At 36.0% G+C, this 22,787-nt stretch overlaps 2 protein-coding genes across 4 annotated transcripts; one reads left to right on the top strand and one right to left on the bottom strand.

Annotated features, from left to right (window-relative positions):
- Nucleotides 1-1,398: 1,398 nt before the first annotated feature.
- gjb9a (gap junction protein beta 9a) lies at nt 1,399-8,240 on the bottom strand. Of its 2 annotated transcripts, XM_087288827.2 has the most exons (2): nt 8,200-8,240; nt 1,399-4,076 (listed from the first exon to the last, which is right to left on the bottom strand). In XM_087288827.2, exon 2 carries the CDS (start codon nt 4,054-4,056, stop codon nt 3,301-3,303), a length of 756 nt encoding a protein of 251 aa, XP_087144953.1. In that variant the 5' UTR covers nt 4,057-4,076; nt 8,200-8,240; the 3' UTR covers nt 1,399-3,300.
- Nucleotides 8,241-10,752: 2,512 nt separating this feature from the next.
- On the top strand, nt 10,753-21,662 carry ptp4a2a (protein tyrosine phosphatase 4A2a). Of its 2 annotated transcripts, NM_001005583.2 has the most exons (7): nt 10,753-10,862; nt 14,315-14,391; nt 14,671-15,260; nt 15,346-15,438; nt 18,187-18,317; nt 20,805-20,879; nt 20,970-21,662. In NM_001005583.2, exons 3-7 carry the CDS (start codon nt 15,165-15,167, stop codon nt 21,079-21,081), a joined length of 507 nt encoding a protein of 168 aa, NP_001005583.1. In that variant the 5' UTR covers nt 10,753-10,862; nt 14,315-14,391; nt 14,671-15,164; the 3' UTR covers nt 21,082-21,662. The 2 variants fall into 2 exon arrangements, 1 of the variants encoding a protein (NP_001005583.1); XR_015512532.1 differs by lacking the exon at nt 20,970-21,662 and having other exon boundaries at nt 10,778-10,862; nt 18,187-20,029; nt 20,169-20,879.
- Nucleotides 21,663-22,787: the final 1,125 nt, after the last annotated feature.

Genomic DNA, 22,787 nt, shown 5'->3' with positions numbered 1-22,787 from the left:
TTCCAAAAAATTATCTGTACCATGTACCAAACACCATGTCTTTTTAAACCAATATTATCTGTCTTTAAAAAATGTTTGCTTAATGTGCTGAAATCAAATGAATACTAGGATAATACAACTTATGTCTCATCACATTCAATTACAAACTTGCTTGATTAATCATGTAATATTGTAATACACAACTTAAAATTCCTAAATTAAATTTTGATGATGTTACAGCTTGTTGTGCATGTCTTGAAATACATAAAAAAATGTAATTTTCAGCTAACATTAGATATATATCTTACCTCACAGTCTTTTCCCATTAAAAATTAACCTGAATTGAAGCTTGTTTTTCAAACACTAAAGCACCGCCTTCTTTGATTTGTTTGGCAATCATTTTCAGAACCTGTTGTCATTCTAACACCAAGTGTCTACATCAGTTATTGGCCTGGTTGACAAAGTAATACTTTTATAAAAACAAAAATGGGGTTAATCAAGGGATAGTTCACCTAAAAATGACATTTCTGCCATCGTTTTCTCTTGTCCAAACCCTATTTGATTGTCTTCTGTCAAAGCTCAAAAATGCAGCTAACTTCCACAGTAATTTGTATTTCCATATGGAAGTTGATGGGTGCCAGCCACCAGCATTCTTCAAAATATCTTCTTTTTAAAGAATAAACTCATAAATGTTTAAAACCACATGGTGGAGAAAAAATGAGTTATTTTTCATTTTTGGGTGAACAATCCAACTAGAAAATAATCATTAAAAGAGTCTTTCCCATAGATAAGTAATGCACTTAGTTCTACAGTCCTCAAGTTAGATTTGTGTGAGAAAAACAAAATGCATAATTCAGATACAATGAATGACAAAGAGCAGCTATTAATATTTTGTTTATGTGTTTCATGGAAAAGACAATTATATATGCATCAACTGATTTAAAAAAAATCAAAACAAACCAAAACAACAACAACAACAACAGGATGCAATAACAATTAATAGATCATTTATGCATTAATCAATGAACACAAGCAAATAAATCTAATTAAAAAAACATTACAATGCATTGTGTTGCAGGAAATATGCAAATGTTAAGCTCATTTTTGCATAGAGCCAGGTGACACTGACTGCAAAATAAACAGAGTCATGCTGACCTCACCCAGCTTGTTTGCCTTGTAAATACCTTCTAAATGGCATTTCATTTCTAACAAAACAACTCTGAAAGCAATAAATATATTGTAAAAACTTGGGCTAGGCTATAAAAAAGTCTGTAAGAAAAACTACTCGACAGTAAAGATTTTATTAGAAAAATGTGTATTTACATACGTGAAATAACATGAGGTCTAAAAAAATCTGTAATAGCTCACTTAAACATCTTTACTCAAACTTTTAAATCATTCATTACTCTGGTTCTCCCATCAGTTTTAAAATTCACTTTTATTTAAGTAAAATATAAGGTGAAACACTCGCATTTTAGACACAAGAAAAACATTCACTATATAGAAATAGTTTTAAGAAGTACAAACAAAACAACACTCATCAGATATCTAGTGTTTTCTTTTATTTGTTACTCAGACAGCTCTATTTATGCGTATTTCCCTTTTTTAAATGGCAGTTTAATCGAAAGTGCATTTTTAATTATATCAAACATATATACATTTTTGTATAAATACATAAAATACATGAAAATCCTGGCTTGTAAGTCATTAAATGACATTATTATTATTATTATTATTATTATTAAAAAATTTACTATTGTTGAATGTACTAATGTTCAATTCCTCAGATAACTTAAAGTATTCATAAACCAGGTTCCCCCTCCTTCATTTTCACATTCAATTTACTTTTAAAATCTAAAGTGCTTTTAAATTCCAACAAAAATACATATGTACATTTTAAACAATGCATACAAACTAGTGCTGGACAAAGATTAATTATAATTAATCACACCCAAAATAAAAGTTTGTTTTGACATAATACGTTTGTTCATTATATATTTTAGTGTCATATGTATTATATTATGTTAAATGCAATACACACATACATAAAAACAAATCTATAAACAAACTCTTTTTAGCATAGATATGTAACCCACTGGTCCTACTGCAGGGGTGTCCACACTTGGTCCTGGAGGGCTGGGATCAAACCGGCAACTCTCCACATGGGAGTCGTGGTTCTAACAAGGGGGCTAAAGACCACAGCTTCTAGCGCCACTAGGAGTGAGGTTTACCTGCATAGGACTTTGCTAGCTGGCCTTTGTTACACTCACCCCCTAACCCTCTCTCCCATCCCTGATGAGCCCCCACATCAGTCCTACTGCACCCAATCCGGTCTGAGCTGGGATCGAGTCTGCGATAGGGTATATGCAAAGCTAGTGTGTTTCCCACAGGTTTCTCATACCGATAAATTTCCAGTGACCTGTTATTGTGTTTTTTTCCATTTTATTTGGTTTCTTGTACAGCATCGATGTTGTAATGTCATTGGAATACAATTAGTTAAACAGACTTTGACATTAATTTAGTTGCTCAAGCGTAAAACGAGACACAAAGCCGTTTACTCGCACACACCCGTCATAATCGGCAGGCTAGTGCAGAAGCACCATTAAATATATTGGGGTAAAATAAATGCTCATATTATAAAGACATGGGGGGGGGAAATGTAATTTAATGCAGTGCTTTTTGTACAATCTGAGACCCACTTTATATCAGATATCACTCCGCCAGTGGAGATTGCTGATTTTTAAAGAAAACAGACCTTAAACGCACCGATTTTGCATTGGCATTCAGTTCACCGGAAGCAATTAACCCAGGTTAATGGCAAATTAAAAGTCCTATTAGCATGCTTCAGCATATACCCCATTGTTTGTATAGGAGTTGGTTGCTCTAACAAGGAGGCTAAAGACCATGGCCTTTAGCATCTGTCGCTAGAACACCTTTAGGGGTCAGAGGAGTGAGGCTTACCCCCATAGCACTTCACTAGCTGGCCTTTGTTACCCTCACCTCCTTAACCCCACTCCCATCCCGAATGAGCCCCCACATGTAATTCACTGGTCCTACTGCACCCAACCCGGTCTGAGCTGGGATCGAACTGGCGATTCACACAGCACACTCTATATATTATGTCAAAACAAACTTTTATTTTAGATGGAATTAATCTTTGTCCAGCACTAACAAAACTAACAAAAACATTTGACATTTTTATCGAAAGACTAAAAAATCCTACATTGATACTATTGAATATTTACTCTGGTAAAATGGCCAGTAGGCCAGGCAGTTTGGCAGTGAATGGGTTTGTAAACATATGTGGACATGCTGCTGTCATTAAAGAGCTGTATTGTCTATTTTTTTCTCTTTTACTTTTTGTGAAATTAAGTTCTGTCTGCTTGAAAGAGTTGGATCATGTGTTTTGGATCTTTGTGCTGGTCCTTTTACCATCATAAAGTTATTGGATACTCGCTTTCCAATGAGATAAGCCATTTCACAGATGCACATGAAGATGCAGACCACACTGGAAATCACCATGAAGAGTATGAAGATCTTCTTCTCTGTGGGACGAGAGATGAAACAGTCCACTGTATTTGGACAAGGATCCAGCGAGCACTTGACAAGGCGAGGAAGATCAAAGCCGTTATACAAGTAATGAAGAATATAAAGAAAACCAGCGTCGACAATGATTTTAATGAGCAAGCTCAGCAGGTAAGTCCACCAAAGACCACCACGCTTTTTTCCAGGGTTGGCGTATAAATGCTCTCCCTCATGGACGTCTGTGTACTTCTTGTTTTTGTCTTCTCTGAGTTTGACGTGGGCTATGACCATGAGCGACGGACATGTGACGAAGATGAGCTGTAATGCCCACAGATGGGTGTGAGAGATGGGGAATGTGGTGTCGGTGCAGACGTTGGCACAGCCGGGTTGCCTGGTGTTGCACACTAAGTTTTCGTCACCCCAAACGCGTTGAGCTGCCACTACAAACACCAGGACGCGAAACACAAACACCACGGATAGCCACACTCGACCAAACACGGTCGAATATTGATTGACCCCGCTCAGAAGGGACTGCAATCCCGACCAGTTCATTCCTGATCACAAGCGACGTCCTGAAATGTATGACAAAATTATTACTTTTTTTTTTTTAAATCACAGAGACAGGACATTTTTTTTAATCATTTTTGGTTTTTTTATTAAAGCTTTTGAAGTCATTATTATTATTATTTTTAACTTTTAACAAATTAACAAAAACAAAACAAAGCATTCAAATTATTATAAAGCCATATAAATAATTATATAAATAACAAAGCAATTTATATAATTATATAAACAATTTGATTAAAATTACAAGTATATAAATAAATAAATGCACATACATATATAGACACAAACAATATAAAGGTATCTAAACAATGGTAAACTGATAGCAGATTATACAAGTTTTTTGGGCAAGATTTTTATCAGCTTTCTTCAGAAATCCTATAAAGGGATTCCAAATTTTGTTTATTATTTTTTTTTTTAACACCTGTTTATACGTTATTTTTCTAATGCCATACAATTTTTACAACCATTGTTTAAAAGGAGAGCTTTCTGTATTTTTCAACCCAGGCTCATTCTGATTATGTACCCCTACATACATTTCTGGAGAGCGCCAAATATGTCCCAGGAGCTACATTTTGTTTTCGCGAATCCACAAGTGCTGTGTACACTTTTTGAGATCTCAAATTTCTCTCGCGCCTGCTGTTCTCATGCAAATCCTTTTGACTGACTGACTGACTGTCGACTGACTGATCGGCTGACCCGCCCTCCTCCTTCCCTAAACCCAACCAATAGTGTTTTCAAAAGCACCGATTGACCCGCCCACTCATAAAAGCCCTCACCTGATTTTTACCACGTTTTCAGATTCTCACCCTGTTATTTACTTCTTTATTTTATTTTTTAGCTTCTGTTTTTGTCTTACCCGCTTTCTGGAACCGTTCCTCACCAGATTCGAACCCTGTTGTCGTGGTTGACTTCTCTCTGCATCTCAAATTCGCCAATGTACATGGCGAGCCTCCGGACAAACTGGTAACAGCAGGAAAGCTGTCCGTACGGAGGTAAGCTGTCAGCTGGTAAGCGCCACAAGGAACGGCATCATACCGCCCCGTTGCATTCATTTTAAAAACAAAATGCAACCATACGTACTTCTGGCTACATAATTCGCAATCTACAGAAATGTATATAGGGCTTCATTTTCAGAACGAGCCTATGTTGATTTTTTTTCCTCAATGACGAGCTATTGTAAGTGTTTCATGTAATAAACAGAAGATCAACAATTTCTTATCTGAGCTTGTGCAGGAAAGAAACAGGACATTTTAGTTTGGGTCATAGAATCTCTTGACAACCGGTGTCATAAAAGTATAGCTCTAAATTTAACCAAAAACATAATGGCTTTTCATTATGTCTTTGTGTGTGTTACTTGATTATCTTTTTAATTAGCCAGTGGAGATTTACTTCTTTGATTAATCTTTAAACTCCGCAGGCATTCAGGCATGCAGAACAGGTACTCCAGATTGTGGCTTCGGAGTGTTTTTAAATGGAAGTTTGCGACAGGTAACCTTTTTTGGAAAAAAAAATGTTTTTTTTTTTAGCAATGATCGGGATGACACATTTTCTGAGTAACAAGGCAGTGTTGACAAGGTTTTATAAACATGCATTTCACCTGCTCATTATAAATCTTTGCTGCTTTAATTTGCAGGCAGAAATGTGGATTTGTCACGCTGCCGGATCACACCTGGGTTTGTCACGACAAGATGTCTCATAGCTGCTTCTAGTTTTATATATATACACTGTTGAAGTCAGAATTATTAAACACCCTAAATTATTAACGCACTTGTTTATTTTTTCCCCAATTTCAGTTTAATGGAGAGATCTTTCAAATAAATTTCTAAACATAATAGTTTTAATAAACAATCTCTAATAACTGATTTATTTTATCTTTGCCATGATGACAGTAAATAATATTTAACTAGATATTTCTCAAGACACTTCTATACAGCTTAAAGTGACATTTAAAGGCTTAACTAGATTAATTAGGTTAACTAGACAGGTTAGGGTAATTAAGTTATTGAATAGCGATGGTTTGTTCTGTAGACTATCGGAAAAACATATAGCTTAAAGGGACTAATAATTTTGATCTTAAAATAGTGTTTAAAAAAATGTAAAACTGCTTTTATTCTAGCCGAAATAAAACAAATAAGACTTTCTCCAGAACAAAAAATATTATCAGACATACTGTGAAAATTGCCTGTTAAACATAATTTAGGAAATATTTTAAAAAGAAAGAAATCAAAGAGGGGCTAATAATTCTGATTTCATATATATAAAGTTGGAAATATTAGCCTCCTGTAATTTTTTCCCCAACTGCTGTTTAAAGGAAAAAATATATTTTTTAACACATTTCTAAACACAGTAGTTTTAATAATTATTTTTAAATAACTGATTTCTTTTATCTTCATCATGATGACAGTAAATAACATTTAACTAGATATTTTTCAAGATACTAGTATTCAGCTTAAACTGCAAATTAAAAGCTATCTAGGTTAATTAGGCAAGTTAGGGTAATTAGACTAGCCATTGTACAGCAGGGGTTAGGTCTGTAGACAACTGAAGAGGGCTAATAATATTGACCTTTAAAAAATTTAAAAACTGCTTTTATTCTAGCCAAAATAAAATAAGACTTTTCCCACTAGAAAACACATAATAGAAAATTCTGTGAAAAATTAATCTGTGATTATCATAAGCTATTTGGTGCCTAATCTTTAATAATGGTTCTTATAATTAATGTCCTGTTTTTCACTGGGGTTTTACACTTACACAATTTACATGAGTATGAGGAAACAATAATGTTTGTGGCTTATGCCGAATGGAAATTTCCTTGTACCAAACTCTTAATCTTCTTATATATACCCAGATTTTCTTCATGGGGCACCTTTAAAACAAAAGAAAATGTTCTAGAGCCGCAAATCAGCATTTTAGAATGAATTTTGAAGGATCGTGTGATACTGTAGACTGGAATGATGAAAATGCAGGAATAAATACATCTGAAATATGTTTACATGAAAAAACATACTTCAAATTGAATATATATATATATATATATATATATATATATATATATATATATATATATATATATATATATATATATGCGCTAACTTTAACTATAACTTATCAGGATTTGTCACTAGCACTACTTTTGCCTTACAAAACTAAATTTACTTTATAAATGCACCAGTAAAATAAGCACACATAGTATTACAATAATTTAAAGATTAAAATGAAGTAAAGAAAAACAAAGAAGCAGTAGCCAGATGTATTAGATAAGCAGAATATTCTTCAGTGTGACATAATCCTTTAATTGGTCCTAGAATTTACAGAGTATGAGGAAACAATGATGTTTGTGGCTAATGCTGAATGGCAATTTCCTTGTACCAAACTCGTATTCCTCTTCTTATTATTATAGGGCACCTTAAAAACAAAAGAAAATGTTTCAAGAGCCCCACATCAGCATTTTAAACGGAATTCTAAAGGATAGAGTGATACTGAAGACTGGAATAATGAAAATGCAGAAATAAAATGCATTTGAAAATTTTCTATATATATTGAAGTCAGAATTATTTGCCCCCTGTTTATTTTTTCCCCAATTTCTTTTCAACACATTTCTAAACATAATAATTTTAATAACCAATCTCTAATAACTGATTTATTTTATCTTTGCCATGATGACAGTAAATAATATTTCACCAGATTTTTTTACAAGACCCTTCTATACAGCTTAAAGTGACATTTAAAGGCTTAACTAGGTTAATTAGGTTAACTAGGCAGATTAGGGTATTTTGGCAAGTTAATGCACAGCGATGGTTTGTTCTGTAGGCTAAAAATATATAGCTTAAAAGGGCTAATAAATTTGTCCTTAAAATGGTTTATAAAAAAAAATTTAAACCGCTTTTATTCTAGCCAAAATAAAACAAATAAGACTTTCTCCAGAAGAAAAAATATTATCAGTCATACTGTGAAAATTCCCTTGCTCTGTTAAACATAATTTTGAGAAATATTTAAAAAGAAAAATGTATTATGATCCTGTACAGTATACTTATAACTTAAGATTGCACGATCTTAAGACCTGTTTGCTTGCTAGCTTTTATTTATAGCTTACGTAGTAATTAATTAACACATAAAAGAGGTTCTTACCGTGTTTCGCGGAACTGACAGACATTGAAAACAAATCGCACAGAAAAAAACAGCCTAAATTCATAGAAGAGGGTGGTGAGCCCGCAGAAAGGCTGTCAGAAATCTTGTCAGACCTGATCCTGAGAAGTAGGCCTAACTGAAGTGCATTGGGCTATACCCGAATGTGTTGTGTTTTTGTCCACCTGTGATGATGGGAAGGGTGTGGGCTGTGTCGTGCTGCAGTGCTACATATACAGGTATTACCTTACACCGGCGGAGACTGTAATGTGAGCTGGCTTGTAGCTAATTGAGAGGCCTGTATTTCATTTCACACATGCAGAAAATATTATATAATTATTAATATTGTTATTAATTATAAAAGTATCGTAAGGAAAACACGTTTAATTGCATGGTTTATAATGGAAATAATGGCTGTTTTAATCCATGCTATTACTCTGATTTACCAGGAGATGGTGTCATAACCTCATTTTCGAACTAGATCATAGCCTATTTGACCACTTCCCAGCAGTATGAACAGATGGATTGAATATTCAGTTTAAGCTAAATGTTTACTTGAAGTGTGTGACCATTAGACAGATTATTTGGTTATTTAACATTAAAAGTTGGTTAAGCTACAAGATTATTCTCATTTAATTACCACCGCTTTGTAAATGCCACAATGCCCAAATACTCGATGTTGAAAAAGGCATATATGATATATAAAGATTTGATTTATATTGTGAAAGGTTTATATTATATATGGCTCTAAAATAGGCTATTCATTTTAAAAAATTGTTTCAGTTGAGTTGCAATGTAGATACACTCACCGGCCACTTTATTAGGTACACCTGACCACCTGCTCATTAATGAAAATGTATAATAAGCCGATCACATGACAGCAGCTCAATGCATTTAGGCATGTAGACATGGTCAATACAATCTACTGCAGTTCAAACCGAGCATCAGAATGGTTCGAGCTGATCAAAGGCAACAGTAACTCTTGTTAGGTTTGCAGAAGAGCATCTCTGAATGCACAGCATGTCCAATCTTGAGGTGGATGGGTTACAGCAGCAGAAGACCACACCGGGTGCCGCTTCTGTTAGATAAGAACAGGAAACTGAGGATACAATTTGCACAGGCTGACTAAAATTGAACAATAGAAAATTGGAAAAACGATGATGAGTCTCGATGTCTGCTGCGACATTCACATGGTAGGGTCAGAATTTGGCATCACCAACATGTAAGCATGGATCCATCCTGCCTTGTATGTATAGTTCAGACTGGTGGTGGTGTAATGATGTGAGGGTTATTTTCCTGGCACACTTTGGGCAAATTAGTACCAATTGAGCATCATGTTAACACCACAGCCTACCTGAGTACTGGTGAGGGATGCTGGGATGCTGACCATGTCCATCCCTTTATGACCACAGTGTACCCATCTTCTGATGACTACTCCCAGCAGGATAAACCGCCATGTCATAAAGCGTGAATCATCTCAGACTGGTTTTTTGAACATGAAAATGAGTTCACTGCACTCAAATGGCCTCCACAGTCACCAGACTCAACCCAATAGAGCACCTTAGGGATGTGGTTGATGATTTGCATCATGGATGTAACTTATTACATTTTCCCCCAAACATTTCATTTTAATATTTTATTTCTTTATTCTCATTTGTATGTATTATATATATTTATTTTAAATACATTTTTGAATCATTTATAGACTATATATGATTTGATTAAATTTTTATTATTACAGTATATTTATCAGGTAATTGTGTGTGTGTGTGTGCGTGTGTGTGTGTGTGTGTGTGTGTGTGTGTGTGTGTGTGTGTGTGTGTGTGTGTGTGTGTGTGTGTACGTGTGTACGTGTTTTTGTGACATATCAGAACACAAATCTGTATAATGACATGGGTATGACACAGGTTTTACAAAAAGGTGGTGAAATATGAGGACATTGGTGACGTCCTCATTTCTCAAAACGCTTATAAATCCTACAGGATGAGTTTAATCAGAGAGTAAAGCTGCACACACTCTCCTGTGATGGTTGGGTTTAGGGGTGGGGTGGGGTGAGGGCAATACAATATACGGTTTGGACAGTATAAAATGAATGGAAACCTATGTACTGTCCCCACTTTTCACAAAAACAAACATGTGTGCGTGCGTGAGTGCGTGCGCGCGTGTGTGTATGTTTGTGTGTTTGTGTGTGTGTATAATATGTATTATCTTTTTATACTATCATTGGTCATTTATCTTAATATATTTTATTGTTTTTATATCAAATAAACTATATGATTTTTTTTCTAAAATGTATCTTGTCGCCTCCATTTGCAGAAAACAAATCATATTTGGTGTTTTACATTTTACAGTATGCTGCAATAATCACACACGACAGATAACAATATCTATGACAAATTATCTTCGTAAATGTAAATCGCGTGAGAAGATTCAAGATGATTGGTCAAGACGCATCACCGGGGGGAAAAGTGACATCTATCCTCCATAACCATTCAACACTGTTTATGGCCCACGTGACTGCACTCACCAAATCATCGTCCACCTTTACTGACCGGAATTGTCGCCTGGTTACTGGAGCTCTATGGTAGAGGAGAGCTAGCCGGCTAGCAGCGTCTCTCAACCCTTTCTCCCTTTGTCACGGTATTCACATCTACCGTCAGCTCTTTGTAAGTATCTGTTTTATATAATATGTACGTTTTTTCCCTGTCATTTATAAACACCTAGATAAAAGATGAAACTTGAACTTCAGCGTGTATTTAAATATATACGCATTTAGCGGCTAAAACACGCTAGCCGGACAGGAGCGAACTAATCTCGTAAAACATTTGGCACTTTTGAAATAATAATGTACCTTTGGGTTGTATTGACAGCTTATAATGTGACATATAAACATGTAATACCGAGTTAAACTGTCAAATAATAACAATCTCGTTGAAATTGACTTTAATTAGGAAAAGCTGGATTTCATGTTAACGCAACAAGGCACTGGACATAATGCTGCTCCTGTAGAAATTAAGCAAATACGTATTTTAGAATTTTGATATTTGATTTATATGTCTTTTTTTAAATCAGTCCTTTACACATTTAAATTAATGTGTTGTCAGCAAATGTGGTAGCCCATTGTGTGCTCTGCATTAAATGTCTTTGTCTTTCTCCCCAAATTATATATACATTTTTGTTGACTCCACCTCATGTCGTTCTAATCCAAAACATAATTTAATATATTCTGTGGAAAACAACACAAAGGCAGGCAAAATTACATCTTCGGTCACCATTCACCAAAAACATGCAATGATGGTAAATGTTGACTGAGGCTGTCATTCTGCTAAACCTTTGTTTTCCACAGCAGAAAGAAAATTATAGGCGATTGAATAAACATCAAGGTGTGTAACTGATATATTTTTCGTTGTGTGAGTGTTTGCATGTGTGAGCTATCCCTTTAAGAATGAGATAATGGTCAAAAAATAGAATGGATTATGCACGTGTCAAAGGAGATGCATCTCTGCATTTTTATGTTTAAACTTTTATGAGTGATCTGGTGATTTCCCAAAATTTGAATGCATTCTCAAATGTTTTATTTGGCTTGTATATATCCTAAGATGGTTTCAGCTGTTTTCAGTCCAGGAGGAAAGTCTTTAATTCATTTAGTCATAAAATAAATATAGCATGCACAAAATAAACCATCAGTATTTTTGTTTTGGGTACAAATACATTCCTAAATAGGGGTGCTTTAAATTACATGGATTGATGTAGTTTCTCATTGTATGATAATCTTGGATAAAAATACCATGGTTTCATGTTATCACTGTATTATGATTACTGCTCTAAAGTAAGTTCTTTTTAAATGTCTAAGTAAAACAAACAAACAAAAAAAAAACTTAACTTCTTCTCTTCATTGAACATAATTTATTTTATTTTAAGAAACCTTTTTAGTATTTTGGAACTGTTAGTATGTCAGGCTAAATAATTAAAATAGATCATTGAGTTTTGTTAGTTTCAAAAACACAGATTTCTTTACAGTACATAAAAAAAAACATTTAAAAAAATCATATACCTTAGGAATCGTATAACAACAAACAGTATTAAAACCTTGACTTTTTCAAACCGTGGTAAACCTTGAAAGTGATTATCGTCCCATGCCATATTTACATGTTCAGACTTTCTCCTTAATAATATAATAAAAAAAAAGTATTCTTTGCAAATTCTAAATGGTAATATCTAGGGCTGCACAATCGTTTCAGCATTGGTATTGCAATGTGCAAGTCTGCAATAGTCACATCGAAGGGATCTGCAACTTAGCTGGGATTATAGTTGACCAGACAATTACAGTTAACAACATAGTGGAATCATTTCAAATTTGAACCATCGGGTGAAAGTTTATTATTTGCAAGTTTTTAAGCCCTGACTGAAAGAGTTTTGAGCAAACTTAAACATTTGGGCACAATAGGTTTAACAATCATAGCTTAAAGGTTACATTTGCATTTCATTAAATGAATATAGTGTTATTATTGTTATTATTATTAATATTGTTGCAATTATTATATTATTATCTGAATACTGTTTGACCCCCCAGAAAATCATAGTTTATTTGCATTTTTTGTTCATTGTATATATCTATGCTTGTCATTTTTTAAATGATATTTTACAAAGATATGCTCCCCTACAGCATCATCCCAGTCTATCTAAAATGATGAATTCCTTACATTCTATTGAAGTCATCTGGTAAAATTGTATTATATTGCAATATATATAGCAGTAAAAAAAAAAAAAAAAAAAAAAAAAAAAATATATATATATATATAGCAGTTAAGTCATCTGGTGAAATTGTATTTATATCGCAATATATATAACTGTAAATGAAAATATTGCAATATCAGTTGCAATGTCAGTTTATTCTTATGCTTATGCTTCAATATCGTGCAGCCCTAGTGAAATCATATTATCAGCCAATGACTATTAAAGAACAACATTGTTCACAGTGAAATCAATAGTGCTAATGTTGTTTTTAACTCATACTTGCATGTAATTTAAGCTCGAATATTCAAAGTACCATGGTAAACAATAGCGTGTGACAAGTTGTCACTAAACGAATGTGCAAATCTAAAACCAACTTTACCTTAACTTTACTTGGGATGTGAAATTAAATCTCGTTTTATGACATTTAACATAACTCGATTTGTTTAAACAAGAACAAATATTTGTTTCCAAGTAATTAAAATAACTTTTCTTGTAATTATATTAAGTATTTTTTGAGGTCTCTGGAGTATATTTGTTCTTGTTTAAATTAGGGAGGCACAATATATTGTTTCAGTATCGATATCCCAATGTGAACATTCGCAATTACATCGTGAGTATACGCAAATTTGAGTCTGGATTATAATCACTGTATACTTGGATACATTTTGACTCTTCAGAATACAATACAGTTTTTTTAATTGCCATATTTTTATTTATTGAATTTATCTGTGCTTATAGATTGTTTTTTTTTTATATAATTTATGCACTCTAATGAATCTCTTCAATCTAAAATGATAAATTCTTTACAAACGTTTATTCAACTCATCTAGTAAAATTGTATATATACTGCAATAAATATTGCATAGTACAAAAATGTATGTAATTTTTCCAGTATTGTGCAGCCCTACTTTTATTCATAAGCCTGCTTCATTTGAATCTATTTTAAGAAAATGTCTTATGCCTTTGTCATTTTGCTTCCCCTGTAAACCTAAAAAAAACTTAGTGCCATGATCAGGTACAGGGAGGGAAGAGTCATTCAAAACTTAAGCTACTTATTTTTTTGTAAAATAAAAATATATCAAGATAGGTAAAAATTATATTATTTAAAATAAATGTTAAATCAATATACTGTAAAATGTTGAAATATTGCGAAGACTAATGCATGTTCTATATCACTTTACATTCGCTAGTCTATTGCCATATTGTGTTTCCTTCAGATTATTCATCAAATTGTACTTGGTCTTTGCCTGGCCTTAAAAAAAATCTTAAATTGAACTTTATTAGACCTGTTAGCAAAAGCTTGTATAATACCAGTCTGGACAAATACACAATTCAGGAATGAAGAAAAGTTTAGTCCTTATACTTATTTTCTTTTTTTTAGGTGCAAAGGAGAGACAGTCACGAATGGTGAAGATAGAATGCAGAGTTCTCAACTTGTTTTCTGTTCACTTATTGAAGGTAAGTGCAAACGATACTGCTTGTTAGATATTTTTCACTTACGCAATATACACAAACACGCCTGTATGTTTTTATAATGAGAGTTCATAATCCATCCAGTGCCCAAAGTCAATATCAACTGCAGTAGAATGAGGTCTCTCTTTGGCTGTAGGCTATATCCGGTAATCGTTCGGTGTTAATGGTGACACGTTTTGATTCACTGCACTTGCTGGTTGTTGTGAGCCTTTAGGATCCACTGCCCTGGTTATTTATTGGTCACCATCCTCTTTCCTCTTCCAGGCTGCACATTTATGGCGTTTGTCAGTGTGAGTGGAGACTTCTGCCAGGCACAGCACCTGGTCATTGTAGACAAGTGAACAGAGGGCCTGCCATATGAAGATTATACTACCTGACTGCCCGTCTTACATTCTGCACTTTTGGGGAGCATCTTTTTTTGTCCAAAGTTGAAGTGTATGAATTAATTTGAGCCAATCAAGGTACTAGAGAGTGAATTGTTTTGTTTTTTTTCGCTCACTCTAGTGCCAACTGATCATCTCTTCTTTCCTGAATGGGGTAATTATAAATTGTGAACCAGAAGGATCGTCCCCTTCTTTAGTTTTATTTTAAAGCTGTTGGAGCGAGAACGTGGTTTACCTTTTTAGAACATTCAGTGATTTGCCTTAAAGTCAAATTGTTTAAACGCTTTGGAGTTGTTGACTCTTCCCTGTAAAACAATCGGAAGTTGTTGCTTTTTTCCTTCAATAAGTACAATTATAAATCATTTGAGTGTCAAAATGAATCGCCCCGCTCCTGTTGAGATCACTTATGAATGCATGAGGTTTCTCATCACCCACAATCCCACCAACTCACAGCTGGCCAAGTTTACAGAGGTAGGTTTCTAAGTGGTTAATATGAATAGCAATATTTACATGATCGTCAAAGTTGAACATGACTTCATTTGTCGATCTCTTTCAGGAGCTAAAGAGTTTTGGGGTGCAGACTCTGGTTCGGGTTTGTGAGTCAACTTATGACAAAGCACCGGTGGAAAAAGAAGGCATTGAAGTTTTGGTGAGATGTACTATTTTTATTACATTAAAAAAATTTTGTGATATAAAAGTTTTTGTTAATTGCTCGCATAAGGAAGAAATCATGTCATGGCCTCATTTATCAAGAGTGTTTAAAATGTTCAATATTTAGTTCTACGAATTACATTTCGAATGGGCCCAAGTACAAGTAAATCCATATTTATCAAACACGCACACACAGTTTTTATGCACGTGAGTAAGCAATCATTGATCAGTCACACGTGCAAGGTTACCATGCTCGTTCAGGTTTATGGTTATTAGCTTTGGGAACCTCTTTAATAATAAAACATGTATGGTGACCACACTTCTCTTTTAAAATCATGTGAATGTATTTTTTTGTCACCATAAAACTGTCAAAGAAAAGGAATTTCACAAAACACTGAATAGGCTATATGCACAGGGTTTTTTCATTTCAGCCAGCCAGTCTTAGCGCTTTCGGTGAACTGCCTTTCTGTTATAAAATAAAATAAAAAATCAGTGATCTTCACTGCCTGATAGATTTACGATATGAAGTGGGTCTCAGTCATGACAAGAAGCTTTTCTGCACTTGACTGCTGATACTGAGCGCTAGTTGGTTACACAGTCTTTCATCTTTTTTGGTGCTTGAACAACTAAATGAATGCTTAAGTCTATTTTACTGAATGCATTGTAATTACATTACAACATCGATGCTGTAAAAGGAACCTTATGAACAGGCACGTGCACACATAGGGCTCAACCTGTGCAGTGCACATTGCCTTTTTAGTCATGGATAGAAAGTGCCCTTCCAAAATTATCAAAAGTGCCCCTGTGACGCGACACACCCTCCGTCCCGCCCTTTAGTAGGCGCGCGACAACACCGCTCTTGAGTACGCGTGCTCAACCCCCCCCTCCCCCGCTTTACAGTACACGCGCGACAACACAGCTGATCAGAACGCGCGCGACGACACCGCTCTTCAGTACGCGCGCGACAACAACAACAACAGCAACAACAACTGCCCCCCCCCCCCCCCCCCCCCCCCACTCTTCAGAAAAATTATCCTGCACAGGCCCTTTGGATGGTCTCTGCACGGGCCTGCTTATGAAACTGAAAATAGTCACATTACGCTTTCAATGGAAGTTCATCATTGGCTGCAAAACACAAGCTGTGCATAGAGCCCATTAAAGATATTGGCAGATTAAGTTGAATCCAACCAACAAGTATTATTTAGTTCACTAAGAAGATCCCCAATGCAGTTATTTCAACTGGGTCTGAAGAGAGAACTGTCCCAGAAAAAAAAAATCATAAACATTTATGACAAATTATTAATTAAGTGTTTTATAATTAAGGGAAACTGGACATGCATGGATTGCTTAATGCATACTGTGATACTCAGTGTTGGGGGTAACGCATTACAAGTAAAAAGAGTTACATAATAATGTTACTTTAAGTAACGAGTAAAGTAACGCATTACTTTAAAAAAAACAAGTAATAGTATTTGACTTACTTTTTAGTTTAATTAATTAGCTTTCAGAAAAAAATTGAATTAAAGTGAAATTAGTCACAATAGCTGTGCTTTATCCAAAAATCCAAATGAACTTTATGCACAAAACTGGAATAACAAATAAAATATATGCAAATAAAGCAGCGTTTCCATCCAACGAGTCAAAGAGAACAAAATCATCACTTCCTCAGTAACTGGCACCAAATATCAACGGTAAAAACGTAATTTGCTGTGGTAGGAGAAGCTGAATCAACATCAAATCTTTAAAATCACATGATCTCTTACAACAAAATTACATGACTTTTTTTTAATTAATTTTTTTTAATGTAGCTAATAAATCACGAAGTCAATGAGAGAATGTGTTCATTGTTTTGCTTTAAACTTTCAATAATCTGTATATACGGCTTCTATAGCTCTGGGGTCAGGAAGTTCTCAGATAACATTATCCTAAAAAAATTTTTTTTTTTTTTTAAAGGTTAATATAGGTGTAGGTTTTGCAGTGTGTCGCTGTGAGCAGAACTCCTTTATTAAAAAAGGTTTATGAAACAAGTCCTGAAAGAGTTCAAGCCTCAGCCTGATAATAAAAAGTAACTCAAAAGTAATGTAATACAACTAGTTACTTCTTTTGGGTAGTATCTCAATATTGTAATCCACTACTTTTAAAAGTAACTTTTCCCCACACTGGTGATGCTTTTTATGTGTAGTTTGCAATTATACCACTAGCTTCTCTTTGTAAGTATGCTCAGGAGTGTATTTACACTTGTACACATTTGTATGTTTAAGTACAAGTTGGTTCACCCCATACTTTAACTGCTCTTATGAACACATCTGTGCACACACACTCTTAACAAGTACACAGAAATCATTTTTCTTTTTAAAAGGGTGTCTAATAAATGTCTTAACATAGTCGTCTTCGATAAAACAAAGCTACATTTGGGCTGTCAGTGAAAATCGAATAGACGTCTAAGAATAGGCCAAAACTAGACTAGTCATCAAATAAACAGAAATGAATGACGCCACATATAAAGTCTGTCTATTTGACGTCTAGTCTAGTTTTGGACTATTCTTAGACGTCTATTCGATTTTTACTGAGAGCTCAAATGTAGCCTTGTTTTAGCCAAGCTGTCTATGTTTAAAGGTCTATAAGATGTCTATTAAACAATTGTTTGCTGGGTAAGTCCAGATTCTTACATTAACCAATAATTAGGAACCTTTACAGTAGAATAATTGGTACTTTGAATTTAAATGTACACTGTGTTTTCTTTTAGGACTGGCCTTTTGATGATGGTTGTTCACCACCTGAGCAAATTGTTGATGACTGGTTGAATCTTCTCAAATGTAAATTTAAAGATGAACCAGGCTGTTGCATTGCAGTACATTGCGTCGCTGGATTAGGGCGGTAAGTGCTATCAGATCAAATGCCGTACAATTAAGTTTACTGATATGAAATGTTAGTTTGTGGACGTCTCTGTGCTGTTACCCAGTGTCATTTTAAAGTTATCTTAGAACTGATGTGCATGGACATGTTAATCTTTTGGAACGGTTTGTGTTGTAATGGTGTGAAACTCGGCTTTTATCTACAGTGCATCTGAAAAGTATTCATAGAGCTTCACTTTTTCCACATTTTTTAATGTTACAGCTTTATTCCAAAATGGATGCAATTAATTAATTTCCTCAAAATTCTACACACAATACCCCATAATGATAATGTGAACAAAATAGTTTTTGAAATTGTTACAAATTTATCCAAAATAAAAAACCTGAAAAATCATATGTACATAAGTATTCACAGCTTTTGCTGTGAAGCTCTAAATTGAGCTCAGGTACATTCTGTTTTCACTGATCATTCTTGAGATGTTCCAGCAGCTTCATTGGAGTTCACCTGTGGTCAAATCAGTTGATTTGGTCATGATTTGAAAAGACATACACCTGTCTAAATAAGGTCCCAGGGTTGACCTTAAACCAAGCATAAAGACAAAGGAATTGTCTGTAGACCTCCGAGATAGGACTGTCTCGAGGCACAAGACTAGGGAAGGTTAAAAAAAAGTTTCTGCTTCTCTGAAAGTTCCAATGAGTACCGTGGACCGTAAGTGGAAGATGTTTGGAACGACCAGGACTCTTCCTAGAGCTGGCCGGCCATCTAAACTGAGTGATCAGGGGAGAAGGGCTTTAGTCAGGGAGGTGATCAATAACCCCATGGTCACTCTGTCTGAGCTCAAGCATTCTTCTGTGGAAAGAAGAGAACCGTACAGAAAGTCAACCATCTGTGCAGCAATCCACAAATCAGGCCTGTATTCTAGAGTGGCCAGATGGAAGCCACTCCCCGTCTTGAATTTGCCTAAAGGCATCTGAAGGACTCTCGACTATAAGAATCAAAATTCTCTGCTCTGATGAGACTAAAAAAAAAACTCTTTAGAGTGAATGACAGGCATTACGTTTGGAGAAAACCAGGCACCGCTCATCACTCGGCTAATACCATCCCTACAGTAAAGCATGGTGGTGGCAGCATCATGCTGTGGGGATGTTTTTCAGCAGCAGGAACTGGAAGACTAGTCAGGATAGAGGGAAAGATGAATGCAGCAACGTACAGAGACATCCTGAATGAAAACCTGCTTCAGCGTGCTCTTGACTAGAGATCTGCGCGGGACTAAATTTTGAATCCCGCTCCCGCCAGGTTTTAGCCCGAACCCGACCGCTCCCGCTTAAATTAAGCACTTGTTGTCCCGCTGCCCGACCCGCCCCGTTTTCTACCCGCCACGCCCGATCCCGCTAAAGAGGGGAGGGAGAACAAAACCGAAAATCACCCAGTTATACGGTCCAGACAGCCTATAACAAGCTGTCTGTATAAACACACACACGCACAGCACCAAGCACACACACACAGACAAAGCTCTCTCTCGCTCTCTCTCTCTCATTCGCGCGCGCACTAACACACACACACACACACACACACACACACACACACACACATATAAGCACCAAGCACACACAGAGGCAAAGCTCTCTCATTCACGCACGCGCACACACATCTCTCATTTTCGCGTGCGCATACACACACACAAACAAGCTAAACACAGCATCGCGCTATTTCATTTACACACATACATACGCGTGCTCACTCGGGAGTCGGGAGCGATATTGCTAGACAGCCCGCTCCCATCCCAAATTAAACCCGTTACCGACCGCTCCCGTGATTTATTCGGAAATTTATACCCGCGCCGCAGAAATCTGGTCGGCGCCTGCGGGACAGCCGCGGGAATGCAGACCTCTACTTTTGACCTCAGACTGGGGCGATGGATCATCTTCCAGCTGGACAATGACCCAAAGCACACAGCCAAAATATAAATGGAGTGGCTTCGCAACAACTCTTTGAATGTCCTTGCGTGGCCCAGACCTAAACCCTATTGAACATCTTTGGAGAGATCTGAAAACGGCTGTACACCATCGCTTCCCATCCAACCTGATAGAGCTTGAGAGGTACTGCAAAGAGGAATGGGCAAAAATTCCCAAAGGTGTGCCAAAGGCTGTAATTGCTGCCAAAGGTGCATCAACAGAGTATTGAGCAACACTTGAATGTGAATACTATTGTACATGTGATTTTTTTTTCAGGTTTTTTATGTTAATAAATTTGCAACAATTAAAAATATATATTTTTTCACATTGTCATTATGGGGTAGTGTGTGTAGAATTATGAGGAAATAAATTAATTTAATCCATTTTGGAATAAAGCTGTAACATAAAAAATTGTGGGAAAAGTGAAGCGCTATGAATACTTTCCCGTTGAACTGTAGATCAGGAAATAGGAAATGTCCTATATAAAAAGTGACCTGACTCAACTGAGTTTGGTTTTCAATTAAACTTTTATTTTTATTTTTTTGGCGATCAGAGCTCCTGTCTTGGTGGCCATAGCCTTAATCGAATGCGGGATGATGTATGAAGATGCAGTCCAGTTTATTCGTCAGTAAGTCACGAAAATGACCTGTCTATTCTTTAACTGTAGAATATGATTTTGTTGGTCATTGTGTGATTTGGCCGATCATTTCTCTTTCAGGAAAAGACGCGGGGCTTTTAACGCCAAACAACTTATGTATCTTGAGAAATACAAACCCAAGATGCGGCTGCGCTTCAAGGATGCCAATGGTCAAAATTGCTGCATTCAATAAAGAAACATTTGTTCAAAGGATCTATTGACATAATTATTATTGTTAGTGTTGTTCTGATCGGGTTTTGTTTAATTATTATATTGGACCAGGAGTTTGCTGTACAGTGCCAAGCACACAAACAGGTTACACAGTATTAGTGTTTTCCTTTTTTTTGATGGCCAGGCAATCCAGCCAATCATGCAAACTCACAGGCTAAGCGGCGTATCACTAGTGATGTTTTTCATTGTGACAAACACATGGGTATAATGACCGACTGCAGTTGTTAGTGTTTTATTCCCTCTCTGAACCTAGGTGTCCTCCCCAGTTGTCTGGATTGTGTAACAACATCCTGCAGTAAGTGAAAAAATCACTTTGTTGGTGCTTCTCTTGAAGTCTGTCAGCTTCTCCAAAGTTATATGGGCACAACTACTGTATCTAATGTTCTAGATATGAAACATTCCAAGGCATATTCACAAAACTGTTGGACACTAGAGTTATGACATGGGACAGACGAATGAAATCCTAGAAAATCCAATCAACAAAACCTCTTCCGCTCACTGATTGTGAAATGAGTCAAATTCAAATAAAAAATTAAATAAAAATGTTGCTGTCGTTCTTTTTTTTTTCCTTTAACACCAAATTTACTTTAATACAAGTTGAAGTGTACAGTCTTGTTTGTTCTACCATTGTCAAATTGTAAAACAATATATTTTTTTTAATGTTTCATATCATTGTTGTCCATTTTTCCGGGGCTGGGTCGTGGGGGCAGCAGTCTTAGAAGAGAACTCCAGACTTCTCTCTCCCCAGACACTTCCACCAGCTCTTCTGTGGGGATCTCGAGGCGCTCCTAGAACAGCTGAGAGACATAGTCCCTCCAGCAGCGTGTCCTGTGTCTTCCAGGCCTATGGGAACACCTCCTTAGGTTGGTGGTGTTATGCAGATTCTAGCTCCAACTTGCCTCAACACACCTGCAAGGATGTTTCTAGAAAGCCTAGTAAAAGCTTGATTTAGCTAGCCTAGGTGTGTCTGATTTGGGTTGGAGCTAAAATCTGCAGGACACAAGACCTCCAGGACCGAGATTGAAAAACCCTTGTCCAGGAGGCATCCGAAAACAGATGCCCAAACCACCTTAGCTGACTTCTGTTGATGTGGAGGAGCAGCGGCTCTACTCCGAGCTCCTCCCAGATCACAGAGCTTCTCACACTATCTATAAGCGTGCGCCCTGCAACCTGTGAAGGAAACTCATTTCAGTATCCGAGATCTTGTCTTTTCGGTCTTGACCCAAAGCTCATGACCGTAGGTGAGAGTAGTAATGTAGACTGACCAGTAAATCAAGAGCTTTGCCTTTCGGATCAGCTCCTTTACCACAACAGACTGATACATCGACTGGACGACCGCATTGCTGCTGCACCAATCCGCCTTTCAATGTCACGCTTTATCTTTCCCACACTCTTGAGCAAAACCCCAAGATACTTGAACTCCACCTGGGGCAAGGACTTTCCTTCAACCTGGAGATGGCAAACCACCTTTTTCTGGTAGAGCACCATTTCCTTTCTCTAATGTATATAAGATAAATGCTATTTTATTAGTAATATTCTTTATATATCTATATAGACCTACAGATTTATTGTTGAGAAAAGTATCATGTTAAATCTAATGTTCAACAAGTCTTTAAGAATCTTTCAGCAGAATATTTCGAGCATGTTTACTTTTCTTTCTGTGGTACT

Source organism: Danio rerio, chromosome 17 (genome assembly GCF_052040795.2).
Source record: "Danio rerio strain M-AB ecotype USA chromosome 17, GRCz13ab, whole genome shotgun sequence".
NCBI lineage: Eukaryota > Metazoa > Chordata > Actinopteri > Cypriniformes > Danionidae > Danio > Danio rerio.
This window is presented reverse-complemented; position numbering and strand designations above follow the sequence as displayed.

Coding starts and splice junctions, on each gene's coding strand:
- ptp4a2a (NM_001005583.2), top strand. CDS start 15,165: ATGAATCGCCCCGCTCCTGTTGAGATCACTTATGAATGCATGAGGTTT. Junction 15,261..15,345: donor AGCTGGCCAAGTTTACAGAG/GTAGGTTTCTAA, acceptor GATCTCTTTCAG/GAGCTAAAGAGTTTTGGGGT. Junction 15,439..18,186: donor AAGAAGGCATTGAAGTTTTG/GTGAGATGTACT, acceptor GTTTTCTTTTAG/GACTGGCCTTTTGATGATGG.
- gjb9a (XM_087288827.2), bottom strand. CDS start 4,056: ATGAACTGGTCGGGATTGCAGTCCCTTCTGAGCGGGGTCAATCAATAT.